General features: G+C 40.8%; 1 protein-coding gene across 1 annotated transcript in view; it reads left to right on the top strand.

Annotated features, from left to right (window-relative positions):
* Positions 1-203: 203 nt before the first annotated feature.
* The window catches only part of itpr2 (inositol 1,4,5-trisphosphate receptor, type 2), a 50,840-nt gene continuing 31,228 nt past the window's right edge, over positions 204-19,815 (top strand). The window contains 31 exon segments of the mRNA XM_020618536.1: positions 204-601; positions 4,530-4,600; positions 4,873-4,991; positions 5,085-5,171; positions 5,832-5,990; positions 6,772-6,870; positions 7,081-7,164; positions 7,306-7,452; positions 7,986-8,081; positions 8,424-8,468; positions 10,015-10,166; positions 10,764-10,863; positions 10,954-11,114; positions 11,213-11,354; positions 11,590-11,748; positions 13,798-13,970; positions 14,389-14,508; positions 14,726-14,908; positions 15,067-15,318; positions 15,410-15,557; positions 15,709-15,856; positions 16,659-16,846; positions 16,942-17,065; positions 17,202-17,259; positions 17,361-17,526; positions 17,843-18,010; positions 18,528-18,614; positions 18,706-18,831; positions 18,988-19,110; positions 19,310-19,510; positions 19,769-19,815. Of these exon segments, the coding sequence (XP_020474192.1) occupies positions 510-601; positions 4,530-4,600; positions 4,873-4,991; positions 5,085-5,171; positions 5,832-5,990; positions 6,772-6,870; positions 7,081-7,164; positions 7,306-7,452; positions 7,986-8,081; positions 8,424-8,468; positions 10,015-10,166; positions 10,764-10,863; positions 10,954-11,114; positions 11,213-11,354; positions 11,590-11,748; positions 13,798-13,970; positions 14,389-14,508; positions 14,726-14,908; positions 15,067-15,318; positions 15,410-15,557; positions 15,709-15,856; positions 16,659-16,846; positions 16,942-17,065; positions 17,202-17,259; positions 17,361-17,526; positions 17,843-18,010; positions 18,528-18,614; positions 18,706-18,831; positions 18,988-19,110; positions 19,310-19,510; positions 19,769-19,815 (4,025 nt within the window). The 5' untranslated portion in view covers positions 204-509.

Genomic DNA, 19,815 nt, shown 5'->3' with positions numbered 1-19,815 from the left:
GCTTCAATCCACTGCTCATGCACTATTTCACCCCAAAGCTCATTTCACCTGTCGCTGTCCATTATATTTCCCATTTTGATCTCCAATAAACCTTATCAGTTATCTATTAGGTTATTAAATTAGAGAATAAATCTATCAGGGGCCTGGCCTAAATAAAAACAAAAACCATGCATTGCACGGAATTTGCTCGGAGCCCTGACAGCAGCAGTCTCCTCCCCCTTAAGATGAGAAGAAGGAGCACCCCTCGGTTTGTCTGATACAGGAAGAAGTTAAAGAACTCTGAAAACAGCGTTTTCTTAAAAGTCGACAGCAGGTTTTTGCACTTTCGTTTCTTTTCAGTCGATTTGGTGAAAACTAACATTGGATCTGTAAGAATGAAGGTGAATCTGAGGACTACTACGAAACTGGAGGCGCTGTAACGTGCGGATTACTTCAGCCGAGAAGTGCCATTTGTTTTATAAATGGAAATCCAAGACACATTTTAAGTGTATCTTCATTAAATACAGAAAATGTCAGAGCATAGATCCAGTTTTCTTCACATTGGAGACATTGTGTCTCTTTACGCGGAAGGCTCGGTGAATGGCTTCATCAGTACTTTGGGGTATGTTCCTTATGCCTGCTTCTCACTTTTTACTCACTTCAGAGTACATGTGGCTTAATCTTGTCATATGTACTGCTTTAACCGCTTTCGCTTTACCTCCGACACAAGTTGGAGCTTTCTGCCTTTCTGTACGCGCACTGCAAACTGCAACTTCTGGCCGAGGCCTGTCAGCGTGCACACGGCTTCTCAGGGAACTGTTCACGTTTACGCAAATGTAACAGGAATGCAAAGCAGCCCGTTGCCCAGGTAGACAAGAGCTTGTTGCTGTCCCGGGGACCCACAACACCACTTGAACAAAATGAGGGCAGCCAGTAGTAAGTTATGATCACTCCCCCTCACCTGCAGACATAGCTATCCAGCTGTGTGGATGACATTCAACAAGGTGTTTTGAGGCATTTAGATGTTTACAGGTCTATGATTAATGTCTGTATGTGGGTTTAGTGAGCATAAAGTAAAGGAGTAACCCTTTTCTGCATTGAGATGGATTGTCCATGTAGTCTTCAAAGTTTTCATTGGGTGTGTGAACCACATTTTTATTTCAGAGAAGGTGATTTGTAGCTCAAAATCCTAAATTTGAACCTACTTGTAGAAACTGCCATGTTCAGTCACTATAGAGAGGTTGCTACCTTGGTAATGGGATAATGCTTCTTACTAATCTACAGTGTTTTTTTGCACTGCTTTTGTCTCAAGTTGCAAATAACTTTTGCAAACAGACACTGCTTCATTTTAATGGATCACAATAATGGAACCAATACTTTAAATGTAAAGTGAGTTTCTTTTTTCTGTAAGTCAGCGCTCATACATTTATCCAGTCAGTTGTCAGTCTGACTTCATATTTATATGTAGGTGTGATGGAAACTACTGTGTCACTCTGCAGAGTAATGCAAGAAATCCCTCAAGCCCTTTGATGGCAAGGTGGTTCTGAGTGCAACCTGGCCTCCGAGGCTGCAGAACAAGTGTGGAAAGATCAACTGGCCCTGTAAAATAAGCCTGCCCCACCCACCTCTCTCTCTCTCTTTTCTGCACTCTTTCTCACTTCTTCTTTTGTTCCTTTTCCTGACTTAAATTCCCTCTGCAAACAGTAACTTCATGACAGATCACAGCCTTTTACTGTGGCGAGTCAAAATAATCTCATATTTGAGAGAGTGGCAGCTGGTTTTTGTACGTTGACTTACAACCTGGTTGTACACAGCAGTGTTCTCTGACGATCTGCAGGTATGCACACAGGTAACCTTTATTTCGCTGAAGATTTCTGAACTTTTTAAAGGCCTGTGCCAGCACCACACATGGGCTGTAAAATTCAAAATGCAAATGTGCACACCTCCTCTTGTGAAGCAAAGTAGTGAAAGTCTTATCAGCAGTTCAATAAGTCATGTAGTTTGACAGGAGTGCTGAATACTTTATCAAGGGCTGTGGTGTGCCAGATCTCAACCAAGGTCTGCAGGAATTTCCCTGAGCCACAGCCCCTGAGGGCACAATGTAACCTCAGTCATAGCCCATGTTTACTTAGGATAACATTAAATATGTTGCTCGCACACCTTACATTGTTAACACTCAAATCAAGTGGCCTTTACTTTCCTTAAAAGGACATTACCGCTAGTGATCTTAACTATTAGGATCTTGTGCTTTCCCACATTTTTAATTCTGAAAGGGGGTTCATTTAGGAGACCTTTTTGTTTCATAGGGATTCACTTCATTGTGGACCTGTAGATCAAAGATAAAATGATTCTGTATCCATTGTTTTGGTGTTTTTTTTATATATATGCTTGCTTTCCCACTGGTTTATATATTTCAACAAATGTAAAATAATAGGATATGTTTAATGAGTGTGCCTCAGATTACTGAGCTGCTTTATCAGGAGGTTGAAACATGCAGTAAGGAAGTGGTTCTAAAATATTTTACACATGCTGAATTGGTACCCTTTTCTGATTTTCTGCTTTCCCTAGAAACTGCTCATCAAAGGAAACACAGAACTGCTGCTGTGCATTACATATTGTACTTTTTCTATGTTGCTGTCTTAGTCCTCTTCCAGTGGAGCTATAATTAGCTTGTCCATGTTCAGCCTTGTAGATTTATCTTTGGTTCATGTTTAACTTGGTTACATAGAAATCTCTTGCACTTGCTGTGAGTGTCAGGCGCCATCAGACCCTCTGTCTGAACCAATGACCGGCCCTCTGCGGACTTAAAGTTACTTATCTATGAGGTCAAAATACTTGTCCCGGAGAGCCTTCCTGTTTAGTCATTTAGCACTTGTTAGTGCTTCCTGTTGGGCTTTATTGTTTCTCATTAAGATGTAATTCCAATAGAGAGTTGGTGGAAATAATACAGACACACCCTGTGGACTGACACTGATCCAGTGTCGTGGCATAAACAGGAAATGTCTCAATTCGCTTCAGCAGAGCTGCCAGCTTTGTATGAATCAGGGGAATTGTGTGTTGCATTATGTTTCTCCTCAGTGGATGGGATGAATGGATATGCTTGGTCTGTGGCTATAAAGCTGCAAACCTGCAAACACTGTTATGTCCCAAACAATACACAAGAACATACTGTGAGCCATGCTGTTTACAGAACAGGGTTTTGACACACAAGTTAAATCTAGCTATAGAATTCATTGTCCTTTTACTCTATATTATCTTAAATAACAGTATGCTTTTCTCAGACTTGGCTTGGTTAGCTTGTCATGACCTGACAAAACCAAGTACCAGGATGAAATTGAGTCTTCAATAAAACTTCCTGGGCAAATGTTACTCAAGTCAATGGATTATTAGTTTGGTTTTAAAAAAAGGCCAACAAGTGGCAAAACCTGTCACCCATCACTCCAGTTACTTTAACATAATGTCTTTAATGCACACTGCCTGACTACTGTTTACAAAGTTCAGGAAAATAACAAAATTGTTTCTGAAATGAGTTGCCCACCTTTTAAATGTTTTTTATTTTTTATTTTTTATGATTGCGATAAATTAGCCTGTACAAACCATGTGCACACTTGGCACAGTTACTTATGTAATGCATGTGTGCAACTTTAATTTGTCCCTATCAACACTTTTTAATCAAAGCATTTACTGGTCTAGTTATGATATACGAAGTCCACTGACCGGCTGTGCGTCTCTGAACCTGTCAGTGACCCATCTCAGTGTGTGAAACAGTCGGCAGCAAGCAAACAAAAGGCTAGAATGTGGGTAAAAACACAGTTAGTAACAGCACAAAACCCTCCGAATGCCCTCTAATCAGTCCTGAACAGAAACCACATGGCTTCCTCTGGTGGCAGCAGCCCACTCTACTTTATGTACACACAAGAAAGTTGGCTTTACGTCAGTGACCTGTACAGTGTCTTTCTCAAATCCTTCTTTTACATTTTGCATATTATACAATGTTGACATCTTGTTAGTTTTGATTTAAAATATTGGCCGTTCATCTGTTTTTGGTCTGCACTAAATGTGAAAGACAGAGACACTTGGATGTCACATTATCCCACTTTATCTCCATATAGAAAACAAGACTGAGCAGACCTCCCCTGGCTGAACCAGGAAGCAGAGATCAGAGCAGTGTTAAATTAGATGAGCTCCATCTAGGAAGGTTCAGAGCATCAATGCAGATAGTGGTAAAGCTCCAAGGAGGCAGTGAACAGAACTCATTCTTATGGTGCCAGCTGAGCTTTTCTTCCTGCAGGTGGGCAGCCAGCTGGAGAGTCTGTGTGGTTTCGAGCCACGTATTCAGATGATCAATAGTAATTTGAGATTTTGTGTCATTTTCATTTGACTGCGATACAGTTTGTGTTACCTCTATGTAAATGATTTACTGTTCAGTATGACTATTGCCTATCAATTGCAGTATGTGTACAGAAAGGTTAAAATTAGCCAAAGCTGTCATATACTTAATAAATTATGATGAATTAATTAAAACCTTTTTGTTTTGCTGTTCTCTACAGGCTTGTCGATGACAGGTGTGTGGTCCAGCCTGATGCTGGAGACCTAGCCAACCCACCCAAAAAGTTCAGAGGTGTGTAAGTGTAGACACAGTCACACAAATGCACACTCTCTGTTTTCTTTAACCTTCAAGGCTGACCAGATCCTCTGCACAGTGTTGTGTAAAATAACACTGTGGGTTTAGAGAAGCTTTTAATGTGTTTCACTGACTGTACAGACCTCTAGTTGGTACATAACCATTAACCTCAAAAATGCAGTTTCGCCACATTTAAGACCCTTGCGCTCTGTTTAACCTGACTCAGAGAGAATCTTCCTGGGTCCCTAAATGCTTCTCATCTCCTGCAGATTGCCTCTTCAAGGTGTGTCCCATGAGCAGATACTCAGCCCAGAAGCAGTACTGGAAGGCAAAACAAGGCAAACAAGGAAACAACAACACTGAGGATGACCTTCTTAAGAAATTACAGGTAGAATTAAAAAAAAAAAATCACAGTCTGCATGTAGACCTTCATTTTGATGTGTATCCCAGGCCTTTAACAAATCACTCTTTCTTTAATCAGCATGCGGCAGAACTGGAGCAGAAACAGAACGATTCAGAGAACAAGAAGCTCCTTGGAGAAGTTGTCAAATACAGCAACGTCATCCAGGTACAGCCCATCTCTTCAGCAAACATCTGTGGCCTCAGGTGTCTTGAGTCCAGAACTTTGCCTTGGTCTTCTTATTTAACAAAGTTTTATTACTATCATACAGTCCCTGATGGCTCAGGGATTGAATCCCTGATACCTATGACGAGCTTAATGTACCCAACAATATATACAAGTAGATATTTAGAATTTCAAGCAAAATATTTTTCAGTTCCAGCTTTTCATTAAGAGGATTTGCTACTTTTCTTTTTTTAATTAATTTAAATTAAATCATTTTGAGCTTCACTTCTCCTAAAAATTAGTAAAATACAAACAATGCAAATGTGTCACTTTGTGTTTTTTTCTCAGCTTATACAAAACAATCGATTGATTCATTGAAAACATCATAAGTTGCAACTAAACCATTTTGCTTGCACATAAGTCACAATCTGATTATGTATAATAGTCACATTCCTTTTTTCTGCATTAAGTACTTTTACTTTTGATACTTCATATGCATTTTCCTGATTATTCTCACATAAATAACATTTTCAGTTCAGGGTTTTTGCACTTAAAGGAGTATTTTTACCTTGTGGTACAGTATTAATACTGAAGTAAAGGACTTGAATAATTCCTCCACCATTGCTCTTGTAGTATTTAAATGCCATAATTCTTCTGTCTCAGCTCCTGCACATTAAGAGTAATAAGTACCTGACGGTGAACAAGCGTCTCCCTGCCTTGCTTGAGAAGAATGCCATGCGGGTTTCTTTGGACCCAGCTGGGAACGAGGGCTCCTGGTTCTACATTCAGCCCTTCTGGAAGCTTCGCAGCGAAGGAGATAATGTAGGTTTCCCTCTGGTTGGAATCACATTTCTATAGACACAAAGTATTGTACAGCAACTTGATTCCTCTCTGTCGAGACACCTAATTCATTTTTTTGTCATGTTTCAGTAACATTTCTGAATTTGTCCTTTCCCTTTGGCTTTAGCATCCTATGGTTGAAGGTATTGCTCTTGGTTGCGCATGGTGTTTGTGCATTATTAGGTCAGACACAGAATATCAAGCGAAAGCATGGATCCACTTCCCAGTGCATGTAGACTTTCAGGTTAAGCTTTAAAAATATTCAGTGAATTTTACTCTTTCTACTGTGTGTCACTGATATTGCTTCATAATAGTTTAAATGCTTTTAAATGTTCCAGCACAGCATTGAAATAAATGTGCTGATTCACCCACTTCTAAAGCCCCAGTGTGCTTGTGTACGGCTGCATAACATGAAATACAATTAACTGTGTAGAGTCTATTGTAACCTATGTTAGACTGTGTTAGAGAGCATGTATTAATGCAAGCAATGATAATATCATAGGTGGTGTACTTCTTAGTCACTCTGCCTCTGAATGCTGCATTCGTGTGCACATACCATAGTGTGAATAAACCTGTTTGCGGTGAACGGCTCATCCTCTTTCATGTGAAGCTCAGCCTGCTGGTTATGTTTGCAGACCTGAGAAAGCAAACCCTTGCATGGATGCCCACTTACTCTCTGTTTCATTCATTCATTTGAACACTGCTGGAAGTCTACAAACCTGTCCCTGCTGCAACGATGTGACTGTCTCTGATTGGGTTTAAGGTGGTGGTTGGAGACAAGGTGGTGCTGATGCCAGTAAATGCAGGGCAGCCTCTTCATGCTAGTAATATTGAGCTGCTAGACAACCCCGGCTGCAAAGAGGTGGGACTTGTTCATTTAAAAATATGTAACTATTGTCAGATTAAAGCCTACAACAACTTTTCAGCAAGAAAAACCTGTAGCTTGTATCTTCTCTTGGTGGTTTTAATTTAATAAACAATCTTCTTAGCCCACAGACGAATTTGTTTTTCATTAGCTTTGGTTAAAACATGAAAATCAGTGATTTTATGTTGTGTTTGCTTCCTGCTACAGGTTAATGCCGTCAACTGTAACACCAGCTGGAAGGTCACCTTGTTCATGAAGTTTAGTGAATACAGGGAAGATGTGCTAAAGGGGGTACGGTGTTTTATTGCTGTTAATTCTGTTTATTAGGTCCATGTTTAAGCAGAATTGCTTGTAGTGCAGTTTATATGTTTAGAGCAAACGGTATGTAGATATCATGCCACAGTCTCGTGTTTTCTGTGTGTCCTCTGCCAGGGAGACGTGGTGAGGCTGTTTCATGCTGAGCAGGAGAAGTTTCTGACCTGTGACGAGTACAAAAGGCAGCAGCATGTCTTTCTCAGGACCACACTGAGGCAGTCTGCCACCTCTGCTACCAGCTCCAAGGCTCTCTGGGAGGTTGAGGTAAAACACAGCTAGATCACTGATGCTGCCTTAATTGGCTTATTAAAATCATTGTTATATTTAGAAAGAAATAATGATGCAAAATTGAAACCGATGTATTGTCCCTTTAGTAAGGATTAGCCAAACAACAATATAAAAACTCCTTAAAGTTTGTTTTGTCATACTATGTATAATTATGTCTGTCACTTTAGTTCTTTGTAATGCTCTGTCCATTGTACTGTATGTTCCTTTTTATCAGCTTGCACTAAATTGAAGTTCCTGTTGTGCTAGAATGTACTGTTACCTTATCAGTTATTGACATGTTGTTGTGTCAGTATGACAAACACAAATCCCTCTGTTACTTTGCACACACAGTAGGAGGACCCTCTCATTCCGACTCCACAGTGATAGGCTAAACTGTTAGTGCACTGAAAATGAACACATGCTGCCCATGTTTCATTTGGTTTGACCTTAAAGAACAAGAGAATATTTAACAGAAATTATACCTTGATTTTAAATCGATCCACTGTGTTTTTATTGTGTCCCTATGGCAGGTCGTGCACTATGACCCCTGTAGAGGTGGAGCCGGCCAGTGGAACAGTCTCTTCCGTTTTAAACATCTGGCAACTGGAAATTACCTTGCAGCTGAGGTGAACTTTACTCTCCCGATTGAGTCAGAGCTGCCGTTTTCATTTGTCTTTTGTAGCTGCTCATCACTGTGTTGAATTATATCATAGTTTTAGAAAAGTAGGTTACACTAACTGTCTGAGTCACTTTTTTCACACTAAGAGTATGAAGTATACTTCAGTGTCTGGAAAAGCAGTTGATTTTAGGCGATGTGCTGTAGATGGCAGTGTTCCCATGGATATGACCATTATCACCCATATTTTGCTGTTGAAAAGTTTGGATTTGGGTGATGGGGCATGATACAAGTAGGTTGATCATCAGAGTTTTCTAGATCTGAGGCCACTGACTGCTCATTTTCTCTGCAGGTGAACCCTGAATTCAAAGACAACACAGTGGAGTCCAGAGGAGAGGTATGTCAGTCAAACAGGCACAATTAGCCACAAAATCACATACAGCTGACCACCGACTGGGGCTGTTATTGACAGATTGTTCTCATTATCTTGGTATTTATTTATAATTCACACCATTAGCAACATCAATAATTTGTCATTTTGCACCATAGATGAGTTAGGATATCCTTGACTCCAAAAGAGAATGAGTTGATAAACAGGAGAGAAAATTATGAGTGTTTTACTGGAAAGAACATTTATCTCAGGAGTTACACATTGTCTCTCCAACTTCAGGCTCTGTCTCCTCACCCTTTGATTATGCAATATCACCAATTCTGTTACGTTCACAAAGTAATTGTACACACACAAATTCTGAATCTATATCTAGATATTTCTTTCAGCTCTTAGCTACCTTGCACATTTGTATTCTGGCAATGTAAGAAACAAGCACACAAACTGTCAGCCTCACACACTTTTCTCATGCACGAGCTGAATTTCAGACACACTGGGGGCTCCTTACATAACGTCTGGGTGTGGGGGGTGCCCTGCGAGAGGGGATGGAGGGGAGGCAGACGTGCTGTCTGCTCCGCTTCACTCGCCTGTGCTAAGCTGGTGGGGTGAGTCACCAGGGGAGGGGAGGGGAGAGATGCTGAGGCGTGGAGGCAGCTCTGGGGAGCTTCCCATTGACATGCAGAGAACAGTGGGAGAAATTAACCCTTGCCATTATCTGCTGCATCTGCACAGTGCACATTGTAGCAGCCTACATGCTGCAGTGCCGAACACACCACCCAGCGAAGTCATGGCTCTCTGGATACATTCCTCTCTAATTTGATACTTCATTAGTGTAAAAGGCTGTGACAGTATTGTTTGGCTCACATCTGTCTGCCCTCACAGTTTTTATCAACAGTTGAGCTCATTTATTAGCGTATGGAGAAGTATAGCAATCTGACACAAAACTTATCCATGGTCAGGTTTTTGGTCACATAGACTTATTAATAGTCACCATATAAAATCTTGTTGACTTAAATCAGCCTCAATGTTTAGACTATAGAAGATATAAATATTTATAAGCACTCTGTGTGTGTGCACATATGCGCCTGGTATTACTCCCACTGTGGGGAGCGAAACCTGTTAACACACATTTTGGAGACTCATCCTCATTGGATTTTAGAGTGATGACTTGGTTTAAGGATTGGGTGAGCTCAGGCTCAGAGTTAGGTTAAGAAAGTAGTTGTTATGGTTGAGGTTTTGCTAAGCCTCCAGAAAATAAATGCAAATCAATATAAAGTCACCACTAGCATGCCAGCAATTTAGTTTTTTTGACCTTTTATTTTACAGTATCTCTTCTTCAAAGGAGACCTGGTCTAGTTAGCAAGCCATACAAGCAATCTTTATGTATATAGCACCTTTTTGAACAGTGCTTCACAACAGTTAAATACAAAATAAAATCACTGAATAAAAATATATAGCGAAAGGAGACGGTATGATGAGACATAGAGACAAATCTTCAGTCCAGGCTTAGGAATTTTGTAATGAAAACAAATGTGTGTGTGTGTGTGTGCTTCAGAATGAGACCGATACTGTGTTCTTCAAGAGGAAGCATCAAGCAGCAGAGAAGATTGCTTTTACCCTGTTTTCTGTTCCCCATGGGAATGACATTGCTTCTCTGTTTGAGCTGGATGCCACCACTTTGCAGCGAGCCGACTGCCTCGTGCCCAGGTCAGTCGCTCACATGGGGGCAAGAATAACAGTAACTAGTTACATCTGCTATGGTTGTATCCACAGGGAACACATTTCACTAGAGTTCACAACACAGTGCACGGTAGTTCTTGTCAGGAAATGTTCCATTAGGGTGAGATTGTATCCAAACCATCTGCTGCTGTGAGTTTCCACTAAGTATCTCAGTGCCATTTTGTTGTTGGTTAGAGCAATCTGAAATCTACTTTTTTTACTAGATAATTGCTCAAGTAATATAAATGCTAAAATATGCATAATGACTTTAACAGGCAGATGTAATGTTTTACATGTCCATTTTATTATAGTATGCTAGCACTGGTATTTCAGACTAAACACAAAGTACACCTAAGGCTGATTGTTTGTTCAGTAGTTGGTATTAAATCAGAGATTTGGACAAACTTTGATGTGACGATTGGTGCTAAATGTAAAATCACAGATTTCCAAAGATAAAAATTTGTCAAACTTTGACTGAAACACTGATTTACCAACACTGATACTTTTTCAGTTCACTAAGAGCAGAAAGATCATGCAATCAAATAAAATAATATCTGCTATAAAAAACTTTACATCCTCCCTCAGAAACTCCTATGTGAGGCTTAGACACCTATGCACCAACACCTGGGTGACCAGCACCAGCGTCCCCATCGATGTAGAGGAGGAGCGACCAGTTATGCTGAAGGTCCAATCATGTACACTCACATTCTCATACTCACACAAGTAAATCATCACAGATGAGTTATGTGGAAAGTTCTTTTGGCTGTCACAATAGATTGGCACCTGTCCCACTAAAGAGGACAAAGAGGCTTTTGCCATTGTATCTGTTCCCCTGTCGGAGGTGAGGGACTTGGACTTCGCCAATGATGCCAGCAAGGTCCTGGAAGCCACCGTGAAGAAGCTTCAGTGTGGCAACATCGCACAGAATGAGAGGAGGTACGGAGACATGATGATACAGGTGGAACAAGACGGTGTGCATATACAGTATAATAATGTCAAACTTTATTTTTTGCCTTTATATATATATATTTCAGGTTTGTGACCAAGCTCCTGGAGGACCTGGTTTTCTTTGTGTGTGTGGTGCCAAACAACGGCCAGGATGTTTTATCTGTGGTCACTTCTACACCCAACCGAGAGAGGCAGAAACTCATGAGGGAACAGAACATCCTGGCCCAGGTTAGCATGAGAACAAACGCACACTTTCTGTCTGTCCTTTGTGTCGAGACCAGAATGCTGAGTGATCTGAATTGTAACAGAAGGACTGATGGTGGTGCCTGGACCAAATCAAGAAGAATTAATTTCCATTAGTGACATATTTTACAATAACTTCAGATTTGTGTATTAAAGTATGTTATTGCTGCAAATGCTTGGTTGGTTTTCCATCCTTGTATGCATGGTTTTCCCCTTTCAGATCTTTGGTATCCTGAAAGCTCCATTCAGCGATCAGGGTGATGGTCCGATGCTGAAATTGGAGGATTTGGGAGACCAGCGCTATGCTCACTTCAAGTACATGCTGAGACTCTGCTACAGGGTGCTGCGACACTCCCAGCAGGATTATCGCAAGAACCAGGCATGTTTCTGTCTTTTTGCACAAGTCTAATAATAAGTATTCACTGAGTTGTCAACAGGCTCATTAAAAGCGATCACTATCAACAGGATGTTGGATAGAGAGGCGTCTGTTAACAGGGAGACTGTGAAAATCTATGCAGGCACCACAGCTGCTGTAATGGTGCCCTCAATCAAAAAAACCCAAGTGCTCTTCAAACTGTATTTTGATGAGTGAGCCACATGGAAAGATAAGTCATAACGAGTTTAATGATAATAGTCAGCTCATATGCCGCCTTAATGAGGGCGGCTGTGGCTCAGGAGGTAGAGCGGGTCGTTTCCTAACCGGGGGATTAGCGGTTCGATTCCCGGCTTGTCCAGTCAACATGTTGAGGTGTCCTTGAGCAAGACACTGAACCCCCAGTTGCTCCCGGTGATGTCACCGGTGTGTGAATGCGTGAGTGCTTGGGAGTGCGAATGGGTGAATGGCCGAATAATGTGAAAGCGCTTTGAGTGTGCTGTAAAAGCATAGAAAGGCGCTATACAAGTTTAAGACCATATAATTTCTGAATTAAGAAATAGCAAAATTTCTCTCATAGAAATGAAAAGCTCAGTTCACAAGGAATGAAACGCTTTTGTTGATGCATTCTTCCTCAGTCAGTTATTGATGGCTGATTAGCTATCAGCTTAATTTTAGCTAAATGCTCCTGTACAATTTATTATATGGAGTTATTTTATTGACTTAGGACAGGGGTTTTCATTTAGTGGCCTGTGAAGGCTTGGCAAGTGATCCCTGACCATGTATTCAGTAAGCAGTTTCACATTGGGCATCACAGCTTTGTTTTTTGTTTTTTTAAACAAATTTCCATGTATTAATTATTGTTTGTGAATGATGACAAAAGCCAAGATTATTATAATTTTTCTTTAGAATTAAAATAGTGCCATCTGGTCTAGCCATCCCACACCAGTGGTCCTCAAGTCTCTTCTTAGTCAGAATGGCGGTCCCTGGACCTTACTCAGTTGAAAACCCCTGACGTAGGACTTTAGGTGCAGTAATGTTGTCCTGCATTTCAGTCTGTGACACACTGGCCTATGTGAGGTTTTATTACAAATAAAACAAGAAGTATACACACAGTACCTTTGTAGAAAACATGATGGTTGTTTTTAGTTTCCTGCTTTTATTCTTGTTCCTCTTTCTTTCAGTCAGTTTAACTTAGAATTACTTCATTAATGCGAGCACTCAATGAGCGGATGCACCTCTGCCAAGGCACAGCATTCACTCACGCAAATGGGTCCCTTGTGAAGAATGAGATCCAGAACAACACAAAATCCTTGCTCTAGATCGGATCCGGGTCATTCTTTAGGGTCTGATAGGCAGTTATACTGTGCATCTTGTCCGTTTGATTCCCGGCTTCTCCAGTCCACACATTGAAATGTTCTTGAGGAGTACAGAGCCTTCACTCATGCCATTAGTAAGACTCATTGTTTTCCAGTGGCTATGAAAATCCAACATGTCTGCTAAACTAAGTACAGAAAATCAAAATATGTATGGGGACATTTCATATGTCCTAATTACCACAGCAAAATGATTTATCTAATCTTGTTGAGTAAAAATACCAAACGCTCGCTAGTTTCATCTTTTAAAAACATGAGGATTTGCTCACTATTCTCTATTTCATTAAATTGCTTTTTTTTCCTGCTTACCAAGCAGTTGCTTGGCCTCACTTAGGCTTGGATAAGTTTTAAACCTGTCTGCCATTATTTTTGACATTTGACCAGTTAAATGATTAGTCAGCAGTCAGTAGATTAATTGAAAGCACCACGGCCCTTGATGATAATAATAAGCTCTTGACTATCCACTAACAGCTCCTGTTGAGCTGCCTAGTGGCTGACAGGTTGTGGATGTAACTTCCTGAATGTAAATCAGGGCATTATTTTTGTTCAACACGTTTTTTTCTGGGTAATGTTAAACTAGTTGCAGTTCAGTACACTGTAATGCTTCTGTTGTATTTATTTCCTCTTCACCACTATGTACATCAGAAGTGTTTATAATCATGTTTCTTGTTCCACATAGGAATATATTGCCAAAAAGTTCTCGATCATGCAGTCTCAGATTGGGTATGAGATTCTGGCTGAGGACACAATCACTGCCTTGCTGCACAACAACCGCAAGCTTCTGGAAAAACACATCACAGCCAAAGAGATTGAGACCTTTGTTAACCTGCTGAGGCGCAACAGAGAACCCAGGTCCGACATGTTCACCTCCCAAACATTAGATGACTTAAGGGAACAATTTAGTAAAAGAAAAGACAAAGCTCTGATACTGTGCATAAAAGTTGTAAAAATGCATATTAATATTTTGTTTGTGCAAAATAAAATGTTTGCCTTTTTATTAGCTTTATGGTCCATATTTTACGCTGGCATGCATTATCAATATGTTATGAGATGTTATGTTCAACCATGTTACATGTTTTTTTTATGTGGCATTAATACAGTACAGTATATACTAATAGAGATTGAAACTTAGAGCCTATCATATAAAGAATTTTCAAAAAAAAAGTCCTAAGGAAAACAGGGTCAAAGTTAGTAACACACAAAAACTTTAATGTATACTGTCATTTCATGTGCTCTCTCCTGAAACGTGGTTATTCATCTCTGGTTCCAGATTCTTGGATTATCTCTCTGATCTCTGTGTGTCCAACAAGACTGCCATCCCTGTCACACAGGAGCTTATCTATAAATTTGTGCTGAATCCCACCAACGCAGATATCCTCATACAGACCAAGTGAGTCACACCCTGTGGTATCTATATTTAAAGCATCCTAGTTGGTCCTTCCGTAATGTATTTCAGTTGTTCATTTTTAAACATGCACATACTCGTCACAGCATGTCTGAGGATGGTTTTCTCCTGTGAAATGAACATTTTCAGCAGCTTCTGCTCTGCACCAAAGTGTAATGTGTGCAGTTTTTCTAGTAACAGCCTTGTCACCCCACACCCCCAGATTAATCCCCAACACAGACAACACCATGGAGTCTTCCCTATTGCAGGAGGATGTGGATGAGGAGGAGGTTTGGCTCTATTGGATCGACAGCAACAAGGAGCCTCATGGCAAATCCATCCGCCACTTGGCCCAGGATGCCAAGGGCAACCACAAGATGGATGTAGACATTATCACCTACTACAGGTGACAGTGACATTGAACTTAGTCCCTCTAGTTTGCTAAACCTTCTTTTCCCAGTATTACACAAATAGCTGAAACAAGCAGCAGGAGGAATGCCTTTTCTTCCAATTTGCAAAACAAAAACCCCTTCACAGGTTTTTTCTCTTCTACCTCTTCTGCAGGTACCAGCTGAACCTGTTTGCTAAAATGTGTCTGGACCGTCAGTACCTAGCCATCAACCAGATCTCCTCTCAGCTACCTGTGGATCTGATCTTACGCTGCATGTTCGACGACTGCCTGCCCTACAACCTCAGAGCCTCCTTTTGCCGCCTCATGCTGCATATGCATGTGGATCGTGACCCGCAGGAAGCTGTGGTGCCTGTACGTTACGCCCGCCTCTGGACAGAGATCCCCTCGAAGATCACCATCAATGAGTGAGCATCTGTGTATGAATTGTGTGTGTGGGATGGTATGGGGATACTTAGAGAATCCTCACATGCAGATTGCGATTGTTGGCTTCTGTAGGTTTGAGTACGGGTCCACTGATACCTCACGAGACGAGATGAAGAGGAAGTTTGCGCACACCATGGACTTTGTGGAAGAATACCTTAAAGATGTTGTCAGCCAGCAATTTCCATTTGAGGATAAGGAGAAGAATGAACTCACGCTAGAGGTAAAATAAACTTGATAGGAAAGGTGCATATAATGATTCATGTTTATTTTCTCATATTGATTATTTTAGTCTGATTTCAAATTGTGCTTTATGTATTTTTCTTTTGTTGACTTTTCAGTGATGAATGTCCTGTTTTCTGTCTCTCTTCCAGGTGGTGAATCTGGCTCGTAACCTGGTTTACTTTGGTTTCTATAGCTTTAGCGAGCTGCTGCGTCTCACACGCACCCTGCTGGCAATCCTGGATATCGTCCAGCATCCACTCACCTTCATGAGCAAGCTCATCAAGAGCCCAGAGACTGGTGAGTGCAGACACAGTGCTGAGTGAATTATTTCACTGTGGTGGTCAGGCTATGGTTCGCTGTTCTAATGAATCCTTTAAACAATCGATAGAAAGTTTAAAACTAATGTGTAAAACTGTATTTTGTCCTTTCCTATTTAAGGGAGTAAGATAATTCAACAGAGAGGAAGTAGTTCCGTATTTTTGGGACAGACAGTACAACAAGTATGATTCAGATTAAAATACGACCCATATGATTTGTCCTCTTCAAGTGAAGGGCCGACAAGAGACCGGTGTCCATAGTCCTTGGCTTTCTGGATGGCAAATATAGATGTAGTGGTTAACGAGGATATGCATAAAAGCGTTAGGATTTTGAATTCAACTGCAAAAGTAACAGGGATCTAGTAGAGAGAGAAATAAACTCAGGCAGTCATCCTGCTGTCAGTGTTTTGGACCGGATAAAGAACCTTGGATGTGAATGGAACCAAAATATGAAGTTACAGAAATGGAAACTTGTCACTAAGAGGTTAATGAAAGACGTGAGAGATATGCTCCTTGGTAATGTTTCAGAGAAGATTGCAGGTGGATTGGCAAAGTTTTGTAAGTGTTTAACATGAGTGGACAAAGTGGTAAATAAAAAGGATTTGATTTATTTGTTTTAGTTGTTGTGAGCCATTCGGTATTTGATGTCCTCAGGGCAGTTGTTTTAGCTTTAATGGACACAGTCAAATTTTCACAGGCATGAGTATAAATAGATGTAAGTTATAGGCTTTACACAAACACATACACGAGGCAAATTGGGTGAAGATGAATGTTTCCTTTAGGCAATAACGTCCTGCGAACGATCCATGGCGTTGGAGAAATGATGACTCAGATGGTGATGAGTCGAGGTGTGCCGCACAGCCTCCCTGACTCCCCTTCCTCTTTGCGCTATGGTAAAGGACACTTCTTGACAGACAATGAGGACATTATGGTGATGGACACCAAGCTGAAGATTATTGAGATCCTGCAAGTGAGCATTACCTTCTGGATGGATGGATGCTTTTTGAAAATTAAATAAAAAATTATGAGTGATTCTCTTTAATGCTCTTTTCCCTTCCTGTCTAGTTCATCCTGAGTGTCCGGTTAGATTACAGGATCACATACTTGTTGTCCATCTACAAAAAAGAGTTTGGGGACAAGACCACAAGCGACAGCTCTACCTCAGTGGCCGATATGCCTCTGCCGACATGTGAGACTTAATGCACCTTTATTCATTTATCTGTCATAATTCAAATACTAAAGCTTCCCATTTACAATTTAAATTAAGCATTTACCACTGCGGCCTGCAACACTTAAGTAACCTGCTGTTCACATTTTGTCTTTAGCCTCTGAACCAGATATAGATGAGATTACAGCCAAAGCAGAGAGCATGTTTGCAGGAAGGTCAGTGAAGTTGTGCTACATGGTTTGTTGACTTCCACTGTGTCACAATACTTTCAAACATTCACATTAAAAAATGCAAGTGTGCATATGTATGATTTCAGCTCAGAGTTAAGTGCAGTGGAGCTGGATGATGAGGGTGGCCGGACATTTTTAAGGGTTCTGATCCATCTCATCATGCAAGATTACCCCCCACTGGTGTCTGGGTCACTGCAGCTTATCTTCAAGCACTTCAGCCAGAGAGCCGAGGTGCTGCAGGCCTATAGACAGGTAGCGACACAACAGTTACGCTCAGTGAACTGACAGCATGTGGCATTAGGTTTTTGTTTTTGTCGCGGTTGCCATAATCAGTTTGGATTGTAATCAGTTCTCCAATGGACCAAAGAACAGCTGTTGTAAACCGTCTTACTAAGAGCTTCCTCAGCTGGAATCTGGAGCCGCTCAAGCTCCCAGTTTAACAATGTGATGACTTTCCAAAGTGGTGTGCTGAGATTTGTTGGCAGAGATTAGCTTTCACACACACATTTGTTCTGTTAATGTCTCAGTGTCTGGTTTATTTCTCATCCATTGTCTGTGTGTTTTCCAGGTCCAGCTGTTGGTGTCAGAGCAGGATGTAGAGAACTACAAGCAGATTAAGACGGACCTGGACCAGCTGCGTCTGATAGTTGAGAAGTCAGAGCTGTGGGTGGAAAAGAGTGGTGTCTACAGCAGTGAAGACCTGGGGGTCAGACAGGACAAAGAACAAAACATTGAGGTGTTGTACCATCATTTAAGGGTATCCAGCATCAAAAAGCAAAGTTTTATACTCCAGATTTTAGTGTGACATTTAGACTTCTGCAGGAATTTACTGTATTCATCTTAAACATCCTGTCAGTTATTCAGATGCACTGTAACGGCTGCTTTGTTTGTTGTTATAGATAATCAAGGTTGGCGGAAAGAAAACGGTGCAGACTGTTTTGTTATGTTGTCTAGTGCTTAGGAATAATGAATGATAATGTCTGTCAGAACAGGAACCTACTTTTTATTAATCAAGTTTAACTTTAATGACTTGAAAAATATTATTCTTGCTTTTATTGTTAAAGAAAAGTATCAGCCCGGGGATTTTTCTGACAGCATACACTATGACAAATGCCTGTTAACAAGGGGATATAGTTATTTGATAGAACTGAGAGAACTGTGGTGCTGTTAGTTTGCTATGTCATGAAAATAAACGTAAAAGGAATTACAAGTCACTAAAAGGATGTTTTTACTTAATGCCTGTGTTTTGCCAGGAAGTTGCTCTGAGCCCAGTACAAAATGGGGATGCTAAATCTCAGATTGACAGCAGTAAGGCAAACAACTACAGCATCACCAAAGAGGTGAGCTCCATCTCCTTATTTTAGGTTAATCTGGTTACTGTCTCTAGTTGCTGCTGTGAGTCTACAAAAGGTTTGTGCCTCTCATCTGTAGATCCTACTGCGGCTCAGTAAGCTGTGTTTTCCCAGTAAGAAGAGTCGTTTGCAGCAGCAGAGACTGCTGAAGAACATGGGGGCCCACACTGTAGTGCTAGACCTGTTGCAGATCCCCTATGAGAAGGTGAGTAACAGCCAGAACAGTCAGCTGAATGACTCCTCCCAGTTGATTTTGGTGTTAAATCTTTTGGTAAAATCGATTTTTTTTTTAATCTCCTTTTGTTTGACTTTCTCTTTGATCTTCTTTACTTTCATTTGTTTGGTTGTGCTTTCTGTACAGAACGATGAGAAGATGAATGAGATCATGACCCTGGCACATACGTTTCTGCAGAACTTCTGCAGAGGAAACCCTCAGAACCAAGTTCTGCTACATAAACATCTGAACCTCTTCCTCACACCGGGGGTATTTTGATATCGTATTGCTTCTCTCTTCTAATAGAGCACACAGCAGCATTAGCAGAATTAGCCCACAATAAAAAAAAAAACAACTGCCTGAGTATAAATAAAGTGATGTCCTAGTTTTAAGAAACACTTTTCTATTTCTGACAAATGGGTCAGTGAATTGCATGAAAATGAACCATGGCTCCTGTTGTTTTCAACAGTTGCTGGAAGCTGAGACAATGCGTCACATCTTTATGAACAACTACCACCTGTGCAATGAGATCAGCGACCGTGTGGTCCATCACTTTGTGCACTGCATTGAAACACACGGGAGACGTGTTCAGTACCTCAGGTTCCTGCAAACCATTGTTAAGGCGGATGGGAAGTATGTGAAGAAATGTCAGGACAAAGTCATGACAGAGGTAGGATGTTTTTTTTAAACCACATACACATGAATAATATCTTCACGGAATGCTGTGCCCTGAAGAAAGCAAAGCTTTTTTGATGCCTTACAGACATGACATTATGTGTACTGTTTAGTTGCAGGAGCACTTATTCTATATTCTTTTATGTCTTTATTAAAGTGACAGTTTATATTTAATAGGTTTTGCTGATAGTGGCCAGACTTCAGGTAAATCTGCCTTCATGTACTGTTTGTTTTGATTTGTTTGTGTGTCCAGCTGGTGAACGGAGGTGAGGATGTCCTAGTATTCTACAACGACCGCTC

Source organism: Monopterus albus, unplaced genomic scaffold (genome assembly GCF_001952655.1).
Source record: "Monopterus albus unplaced genomic scaffold, M_albus_1.0 scaffold207.1, whole genome shotgun sequence".
Lineage (NCBI taxonomy): Eukaryota > Metazoa > Chordata > Actinopteri > Synbranchiformes > Synbranchidae > Monopterus > Monopterus albus.
This window is presented reverse-complemented; position numbering and strand designations above follow the sequence as displayed.